The sequence below is a fragment of the Oryx dammah genome, unplaced genomic scaffold, assembly GCF_014754425.2.
Source record: "Oryx dammah isolate SB20612 unplaced genomic scaffold, SCBI_Odam_1.1 HiC_scaffold_17, whole genome shotgun sequence".
NCBI lineage: Eukaryota > Metazoa > Chordata > Mammalia > Artiodactyla > Bovidae > Oryx > Oryx dammah.
In genome coordinates this window covers 27,448,502-27,458,547 of record NW_024070201.1, presented here as the reverse complement: position 1 = coordinate 27,458,547, position 10,046 = coordinate 27,448,502, and the positions used below count along the sequence as shown (strand labels likewise).

Here is a 10,046-nt window from a genome sequence, read left to right as displayed (position 1 = left end):
TAAGTCAGTAGACTTACTCGTTTCAATCACGCTTAGTGGAGCCTGGCTAAACACCTGTCACCCGTGTCAGCCTCATCTCCCAACTATACTGTATCCTCCTTGAGGGCAGGGACTGTTAAATAGGCAGCTTTACATCATTTTCTCCCCCTTGCCCTGAATGCACAAAACACACACGATTAAATACTTCGTGTGTATATGTGTGTGTCTATGTGTGTGTGTGTGCACACGAGCACACACAACAGGGTGGGCCAGGCTATGGATCTTCAAAGTTATATTGGCTCAAACACAGTAGAGGTTTATGTCCAAGGTGATGGCCTGGTCTGTAGGTGACTCTAGGCACCCAGGCCCTCTCCCATCTTATGGTTCCCCCACCCCTCGGGTCTCACGTTGGCTGCATCCCACCACAGAAGGGGACCTAGAACTTGGATATCCACTGCTTTGGAGAAGTCTTGGTCCCAGAACAGCTCAGAGAGGGCTGGGAAGCGAGTTCTATCTAATGCCCAGGAAGCAGGGAGGATGCTACTGAGTAAGCATTAGTGGGCACCAGGCTGCCCACCACAGCCTGGATGAGATGCCCAGCCCGAGTGATCAGTTCAAGTTCAGGGCTGAGGGAGCCCAGCAGGGGTCTGTCCTCCCTTTGGCCCTCAGATTCTTTGCAAATAGGTGAACATAAAGCACCTGGCTTTCCCACAAACAGGATGGTGATGGGACCCAAACGATGAACAGCTCCTACAAGGATTTCATACTTGACAAGTGGGAGGGCTTTTGTGCTGTTATTGGCACTAATGGGTCCTGCCTCCTCTTTGGCTCCTGGTCTCCAACAGCATTCGCCTCTCGAATGTTCCGCCAAGTGTGAGGGACCATACATCAGAGGAAGGTGGTTGTAGCTGGCAGGCGCAGGGCTTTCTCCCGCTATGTTGGGGTTCCGAGAAGTGTGTGATAGGCTGGGTCAGAGGGAGGAAGTCAATGCTCTCCTTCATTGGGAAAGGGGTGGCTGCCTTCCCCCCTCCAGAAGTCTCCTTGGGATGTTGCCCTTGGCTCTCCCTTGAGAAGGTATAGGGGAGAACTTGGCCTAAGGGAGAACCTAGCACTCTAAGGGCGTCTGAACCACTCACATGGAGCTGGCATAATGGGCAGCCGAAGCTGCAGGGCAAAGAGGTTGCTGGCTTTACTGGGAGCTGCAATCTCTGCAGAGCCCCTGGGTGTTGGGACTCCAGGATTTCTACTGAGGGGGGATCAGCTGGGGCTGATGGAGCACAGGCGTGACATTCTCTGGGGCGAGGGATGAAGGGCTCAGGGGAAGGCTCTCAGGAATGGAGAGTAGACTGCCTCCTTACCGAAGCCAGGAGCTCAGGAGTGGTCTTGAGAGAGTCCTCCGGACTGGAATCTGATTGGTCAGCATCAGTACCCATCAATGAGGACCCCTGGAGGCCGGACACAGGCTTGCAGAGAGCAGATGGACAGTCAGCTCTGGACATGACCCTCTGATAGTAGTAGATCGGGTTTGGATGTTCACATCCCTTCCGTCTGCTCCAGGATATGTGTGTGAGCTTTGGGTGCTGGCTGGAGCCCCTTAGCAGTAGCAGCAGAGTGACCCTGAACGTGTCCCCTGACTTCATCTCCCCATTTGGGGAAGGGGCTGCTGAAACAGTTCTTTCACATGCTGTTCTGAAGAACAGCTAAGACAGTATCAGTGAAGGTGCTGGGCTTCCAAACTGTTAGCTGACATTACCGAAGTCACCGCTGTGACCACGAAGGCTGGAAGAGACCAACACAGAGAGGTGTCTTTTCCTCTCCCTCTGCCCAGGGCAAAACCTAGTTGACCCCGGAGTTTGTGAGAACAGGGATTCTGAGGCTCTCCTGCAGGGTCTGGTTCTACCTGCACTTGAATGAGACGGGGGGAACTTGAGCAATGAGCTCTTATCTAATGAAAGAAGTACAGCAGGTAACCTGACTTTATTTCCCTTTCAGTGGGCAAGAATGGCTTGCTCACCTTCACTCGACTGAATTTTGAGGACCAGCTCTTTGCAAGGCCCATTCCCGCAGACAGTGGTCTTCATAATAATTCACCTGCAGGTACTTACTGACCACCTTCTAAAGGCCCAGCATTGGTGTTAGATTGGAAATAGGGCCAGCATGACCTGAGTACACACCCCAGGACAAAACGGGGGTAGGGCAGGAAGGCCCTGGCAGGGGACCCAGGGGTGGGGAGGGGAGGTCCCCAAGGACCATGCCTCATAGCTTGAAATCCACGCTAATAATGACGACTGGGAAACGCCAGTCAGGAATCTGACTTTTCCTCCTGGCTTCTCCGCCACCAGCTAGCTGTCCTGGGCCACTTGCGGCCCCCTCCTCAGCCTCGCTCACCTCTCCTCCCAGGACTAGGCTGGGAAGCCAACGAGGCCGCAGCTGAGGGAGGCCTCCTGGAAGCTGCAATGAGCTTCCACCATGTGAGGACTCTGATTTGAAGAGCAAGGCCAGCGCGCACAGCTGGAGCTGAGGGAGCGTGGCGTGAGGCCCGGTCTTCCTCCGCCGTCCTCTCACTGAGCTGTTTTGAGCAGGAGAACAGAGGACTTGCCAGGCCCCAGGGCTGAGGCTTCGCCCGGGAAGGCCTGGATCACAGGAGCACAGAAGGGCAGGCTCTAGGGCTCCAGGAAGCCACAGAGAGTGGAGGCAAGAGCACTGGGCGGCGAGCCCAGGACTGGGTTCCTCCTCCCAGCCTGGCCATCACTCACTCCAGGATCCTGGGCAAATCTCTCTCTCTCTTTCTCCCTCTCTCCCTTCCCTGCTCCCCACCACCCCCACCCCACCCCGCCCCGTGTGCTTCAATGTCAACATCTGTCGAATAAGGACATCAATCCCTACCTCTATGATGTTGAGAGTACTCTTATCAATGTCTGGTGCATAGTAGCTGCTCAATAAATGGTAGCAACGACTGCGGTGATGAGGGTCCTCTACAAAACCCCTTCCTGCTCTGCGGTCCCTGCTCCCACCACAGAGATACCTCTCAGACCCTGACAACCACAGGTGCTTGAGCAAACTGAGCTGGGTACAGCCACGGTCCTCCCTCCAGAGCTCTGGTCTCCCCATACCTTCCCCACCAGGGCTCGGGTCGCTGGACCCTGCCTCTTCCCCTGATGAAGCTTGGATTTCATTATCTCATTTGCCTGAGCTCCTGGTGCCCAGCTGAAGATCATTTGACTCAGGAGCTGGGTCCTGCCTAAGGCTGGCATTAATCCTCAGAGCTTAGCCTCTCCCCTCAGCTGCCACGTGTGGAAAGCTGGCCTTGCAGCTGGTGTGGAGCCAGGCTGGCAGGGAGCAGACCTAATCCCACTTTGAGCTCTTCAGGGAGCAAGGCCCCAGCCTCAGCACCAGCTTCCAGCTGCCTTGGCCGGGGGCGTCCCTGTATTTTAGCTGAACCTCCCCTCCCCCGACAATGAAGGGTCATGGCCCTCAGTGGTCCCTGGGGTCGGTAGGCATAGTCAGCAAAGAACTCCACCATCTGCCACTGGCCACTAGAACAGCATTTCCAAAGCGTGATAGTCAGGAAAATTGTAATTGGTCTCATACACACAGTGAACCCATTCTTTACGCAGGACTTCTCAGAGCCTTTAATCGCTCAGTCACCAAAAATACAATGAGCACCTGCCAAGTGCCGGGTATGCGACTAGCTGCTGGGAGTGGATGGAGAATAAGACAGACAAGTTTTGTGCTCTCATGGGGCTTATATTCTAGTGGAAGGAGATAGAAGATAAGCAAATGAGAGCTTTAAATAGTGGCAAGCGTTATGAAGCAGGTAAACCAGTAAAGGCTAGAAATTGATTGATGTGTTAGCATGTGTTGTGAATCCCCAGGGGCAGGCAGGACCGAATTTTCTGTGAACAGTTCTCAAGACCAGGATACCTTGGAAAGGTCTTGAGGAAACAAGCACTAGAATGATCTTTCTAAAACTCAGATTAAACATGTCAGTCTTTAGCGTTAAACCCCCTGAGTTCCCCGTCATCTCCAAAACAGCATGCAAGGTCTTCCTCTTGGCTGACCCCCACCATTCTAGCTCATTTGTCTCCTTCCCTCTCTAAAGGTTGCTGGTTTGACATGCTCCCTCACATTCCCAAGTTTGTCCAGGGTGGTCTCACTTCTCGGAAAGTCCTCTCCACTTTCTTTCTCTTTGCAAACATATCCTTCAGGGCTCTAATAGAAGCTGAGCAATCTGCTGTAATAAACAGCTCCAAGATCTCAATGACTTAGTACCTTACAAGTTTATTTCTCACATCACATCCCTATGAGTCACTGGGGGCCAGGTTCTTCTCCTGAGGTCTCAGAGCCTTCCACTGAAATCCAGGTATGCAGCCAATAAGTGGAGAAGAAGAGGTGAGTGTGGAGGAACATGTGGCAGCTCTTGGGAGCCAGGCCTGGAGTGGGTGCATCATTTCAGCCTGCATCCCATTGTTCAGTCATACAGGCCTACTTGGCTGCAGGGAAGGCTGGGGAATGTAGTTTTCTCTTGGTCAATAACAGTTATCTGAGTCACCAAGACCTAGTTCAAATGTCACCACCTCCATGAAGCCTTTCTGACATATCCTTAGCAAAAATTAGTACAGAATAAACTAAAGGTGGTAGTTTAGTGTGATGGGAGGCAGGATGGGAATTAAGAGGCCTGGGTTCATGTTCTATCTCTGCAATTTGCTTGCAGGGGTGGAGGGTAACCTACCTTCTGACTCCTTCACTTGACCAGCTCTCTAACTTTGCACAAGTTACTCTGTAGGTCTCCATTCCCTAAAACAAATATCATATAAAATAGATGATGATGATGATAAAAATTACCTGGAAGGATAGAGTAACTCAATCCACATGAAGTGCCTGAGCCATAGTGAGCATTCAAAAATATTATCTGTGACTAGCATAAACACTGAAAACTGGGTCAAGTCATCAGACCCTGGGGTGGGGGAGACAGTTCCCCAAGAGACGTCTGCCCATCTCACAGATGAACTGACTCTTCTGCAGCTTTGAGCTCCTGTACGTGGGGTGGGGGTTGGGTGGGGCGTCTCCCCCATCCCTGACCTGGCCCTACCTGCAACTTCCGGCTGCCTTTTTCACATCTTGTGTGGTTTACTCTCTGCCCTCGGTATGGTCCTCTCTGTCACACAGTTCATCCCGTGGGGAAGCAGGGCAACATTTGTCATCTTCTCTCGGCTTCTCATTTTCCAAATTCTCCCCACATCAGTACCCATGCTGATAGGTTTCCTTTTCTGCCCAGCACTTACTAACACTTGCCGCTTTCACATTTTCCAAACAAGAAGGAGTTAACGTAATGGTGGTGAAATGCCTCAAAACTAAGCACAAACAGCAAGTGTGAGAGGCACACACGCCGTGACAGAGGAGGCCCAGATGACATAGGAGGGCGTTAAGGACCTCAGGGCAGCCGATGAGACTCAATTTCCCTCTGGCGCGTAGCTTTGTTCACATCTGTGAAAGTTTGGAGGTAGAAAGTTCACAAGGAGAGGAGCTTTTATCCCTTGTTTTTAAAATGCAGCTGGCCCCCGAACCTTCCTTCCCAGCCCTGCCTGGTTTCCACCACAGTCGGGGTTCAGTATTTAACAAGCTTCTAGAGCTGGAGGCTTGGGGGTGAGGGGTAAGCCGGGCTGCCTGCACCGGGGATCCTGCAGCGCTGTCTACCTTGTACGATGCTGGTTTGTTCTTTGGGTGTGCTTTTTCCTCTCTTTCCTTTATCCTCGTTTTCCTGAATCTCTTTTAACTTTCCTTCTATGTGCAAGAAATAAGCACACTATAATAAAGCAGCCAATTGCCCCCTAGGACTGGTGTTGGGGCGGATGACACACCAACCAGGAATTGGGTTTGGTGCTCAGGAATGATTTTTGACATTCATCTCATGTCAGTAAGCAGTTGTCTGGGATGGGAGGTGTGGGTGGGGCACGCTGATGAATAGCAATAATTTTATCTATTTATTTTGGGCTGCACTGGGTCTTCGTTGCTGTGTGCAGCTTCTCACTGCAGTGACTTTTGTTGTGAGCATAGCTTCTAGAGTGCAGGCTCAGTAGTTGTGGCGTATGGATATAGCTGCCCCATGGCATGTGGGATCTTCCAGGACCAGGGATCGAACCTGTGTCCCCTGCATTGGCAGGCAGATTCTTAACCACTGGACCATCAGGGAAGTCCCGATGAGTAGCAATAATAGCAGCCCTTTATTTTCTACACTGGACCTTTCTATGCAGTGTCTGTCAGCCTTACAACATTCCTATAATATGGGAAAGAAGGAACTTGAGTCCTGAAAAGTGAAGCATCTTTACTCATTCATTCATTCATTCATTCATTCACAAAGTGCCTACTCTGTGTCAGTTACTGGCAGAGAACTAACATTCAGCCCAACTCTATTGGTTTCCACTAATTGATTCTTCCTTGACCTTGGGCCTCAGAGAACTTACCTTCCACCAAGGACACCCACATGTCAACATTTCAGTGCAACTCACAATAGCATCAAATGCATGCCATGAGGTATGAGGTCTCAGAGCAAGAAATAGTTCTAAGGAGATCTGAGAAGCACACAGAGGAGGCGGTGTTCCCACAGAGGGTTGCATGGAGTCCAAGCACAAGGGGAGAAGGGCTGTGATGTGTTCAGGGAGAGGTGTGCCCTAGGTGGGTAGCATTCATGGGGCTCAACGGGCTGCCTGGGGACTCATGATATGTTACTAATGGGAGCTTGAGCTCTTCAGCCCCTCCTGGAGGGACAGCACCTTAGAGGGCCACGTCCATACTCTGTCAAACCCACAGGCCCAGAACGCCTGCCCCTCTGAACCAAGGCTGAAGGCGGAAGGGCTTGCATCATCAGCCATTTATGATAGCCCATTCTCTCCTGCACTCTCTCCAGCAGAGGCTGTGAGGCTATTCTGGCTGCTTCCCCACCCCCTTCCTTCCCTCACCCCCCATCCTTGCCCTGAAACATGTGCCTCCTGGGCTTCTATGCCCATGGAATCATTGCATGCAGTCATCTATTCATTCCACATCCACCAAGCCACGCTGTGCAAGGCACTGGGGATAAGCTAGTGCTTATCCCATCCTCAGGGAGCACATGCTTGAACAGAGAAACGTGTCAAAGGCAAATGCACACAGTGGTGTGCAAGGAGCCCAGGGGCTCTGCCGCGTGTACAAGGGGCGTCCAGCCCGTCCCAGATGGTTCCTGCAGAGTGTTCAGTGGAAGTGAAAGCTAAGCTATGACTGAAGACAGGATGTTAGTGGGGGGAGCAGATGGGGTGGGAATCAGAGGCCCCAACCTTCACTGGCAGGTGGGAGAAGGGGGCTTCCTGGGCAGAGACCCCAAGGAGAAGGAGAGAACTGGGGAAGGCTATGTGGTTCTGAGCAGATGGACTAAGGTGAGCGGCAGGGGACAGCTGGACATGTGGGCAGTACCCTCATCAGGAAAGGGCTCATGGAAGTTACAAAGGAGTTCAGCTTTCATCCCGATGGCAGCACAAAGCCACAGTGGGGTTTAACAGGGGTGGTGGCATCAAAGTGCCCCAATTGGGCGAGGTCTAAAAAGTCATCTGGCCAAGTCCTCATTCTGCACAAAGAAGCCAGAGCTGGGAGATGGGAAGTAAGGGTCCAGGATCTCTTGGCTGAAGTGGTGAGGACACAGCCTCCTGATGCAGAGCTCAGAGCTCACTACCCTGGGTGCAGTCTAACTTTCTGTTAAGGGGTGATCTGAAGACACACAAGGAAAAGGGCATCTGCCTACCTTGCATTGCTCGAGTGAGAGGAGGGCCTTGTTCTCGGGGTAGAGGGGTGCCATCCCACACAGCACACATGCCCAGTTTGCTACATGTTCCCTAGTGATCCCTGTGCCCCAATCGCCTGGAGCATCTGCTTCTGCAACCTGAGCTGTCCTGCTCACCTGTGGCTGTGCCCAGGAGCCCTGGTACCCACCCTCTAATCTCTGTCCCTGGGCAGCCACAGAGCCCAGGCTTCGGGGCAGCTCATGGTCCAGGCCAGCCAGGACTGGGGAGTTTACGCTTTGTTAAGCATTTCCTGTCACTGCCTCATGAATTATTTAGTAAATGAAGATTAATTTTGCAATAATAAGGAAAGCCTCGAGGGGATGGGCAGTGGGGAAGAAGCAGTGCTGGCATGCCCAAGATGAAAGCCCATGCCCCGGAGGCCAGCATGGCTGGGCAGGATCTTACGCCAGTGTGCTCCGAGCCCATGGGCCTCTCCCAGGCCTGGTCCAGGGAGCTGGTGGGGTGGCTCCGGCAAGCTGCACGGGAGCGAGATGCAACACCCCCGTCGTGAAGAGGCAGAGGCAGAAGCGGGGCAGGAATGCTTGCCCTCTCCAAGTTCTAGAGAGTTCTGGAACGCAGCCTCAGCTAGGAGTCAGCAGGCTGAGTTCTAATTCTGGCTTTCCCACTAGTCAACTGGGTGTCCTCAGTTTTCTTCAATGTAAAGCGGATTAGTGGTCCTTGCCCTGTCCGCTTCACGGGGCCATGTGCGTATCAGATGAGAGAGGACCAATATAAGGTACTGAGAGGATGTGACAGTAGAGACAAGGACTGCGATGAGGACAAGGTTGCTTCTCACCACCTTGGACCATCACTTCACCCCTCTGGGCTTCTTTGTGTACTACACTGAGTTATCATGCTGATTAAACGAGATACTTTATTAAGACGTCTAACCACTGTGCCTGGCACAAAGCAGATGCTCGAAGGCCAGCAGCTGTGTTAGAACTATTAGAATTTCCACCATCAGTGTCATCCTCATCGCTAACAGAATGCAGTCTTCTCCAGCCCCTGACTTCTTCAATACGTCCCTGGTCAGAGTGGTCCCTCCTCCTTTCCAAGAAGAGGCCGACTTCAGCCCCTCCTTTGCTCATTCTGCTTGCACCCTCCCTCCCAACAGCCAGACCTGTTCACTTGGGGAACTGGCCTCAGGAGCTCTGACCCGGGCTGCAGCTTCCTTGAGCTTGGGGCAGACCCTTCCCCTACCCCAACCCTACACCCCAGCTCCTGCTAACCTGGCCCTGACTCACCCCGGCCAACCCGCACATCTCTGCACCTGAACAGCACCCTTCACGTGGCCTTTGACCTTGCTCAGGTCTGTAGGCCGGTCCTCTCTCTGCCCCTCTTCAGCCCGGCCTCCTCCTTACCTTGCATTTCTCCAGGGCACCTGGGACCTGGTGTGGTGGGTCCTGATGGCAGCTTCTCAGCTTGTTCGCAGCTGAATGCCCACGGCTGCTTCTGTTGACCCCACAGCACCCGGTGCTGCCCTGAGTCTGAGCCACTGGTTAGAGCTGATTCCCCGTCCCCCTCCTCCCTGCTTTTTTCCCCCCTCTCTCCTCTGATTCCACCCAACCAGGACTTCTCAGCCTCATCACTGTTGACATGTTGGACCTGATCACCCTTTGTTGAGGGGCTGCCCTGTGCTTGTGGGATGTTTAGTAGCACCCCTGGCCTCTACCTATCAGATGCCAGTGACAACTGCCCTACCCAGGTGTGACAACTGAAATGTCTCCTAACACTGTTCCTGTCCCCTGAGGGGCAGAGTCACCCCCCCACCATGGAAACCACCATTCTAGGCCTTTCCTCCCTTGGTCCTTAATGCTGTCTTCCTGGGGATTGTCCCCTCTGGCCTTCTCCTCACCTCAGAGCCATGCCCTCTCCCCTCCCATTACCACCACCACCACTTTACACCCCAGACTGGACTAATCACCTTCTCTAGCTAGAGCCACTGCTCTTTCCTCCAGTTGCCTAAAACCAGGTCACCCAAGATGGAGACAGAAGATGCAGATTGCACGTAGAAAAATGCTTTGTTGGAGCCTGGGGCCTATCCCTTGTTTTCTGCTCAGACGAAAGGGAGGAAGATGGACTGGGGCTCTGGGAAGCTGAAGCTCCACTCCCTCCTGACTTCCGCTGCACCCAACCCCACTGTTGACACCGGGGCCTGGAATTGAGGGGAGGGGTGGTGGGGGGAGCAGGGAGTGGGGCTGGGACTACGGGCCCAGAGGGGCCTGGTTTCCCCCAGGACAGGAAACCTGAGCCAGT

The 10,046-nt window shown here is 53.1% G+C and overlaps 1 protein-coding gene across 1 annotated transcript in view; it reads left to right on the top strand.

Moving 5' to 3' along the window:
- Positions 1–718: 718 nt before the first annotated feature.
- Positions 719–10,046, top strand: part of DSCAML1 (DS cell adhesion molecule like 1) — a 127,532-nt gene continuing 118,204 nt past the window's right edge. Inside the window, exons 1-2 of the mRNA XM_040257791.1 lie at positions 719–850; positions 2,322–2,450. Coding sequence (XP_040113725.1) covers positions 719–850; positions 2,322–2,450 — 261 coding nt within the window. The remainder of the gene's footprint in view (positions 851–2,321; positions 2,451–10,046) is intronic.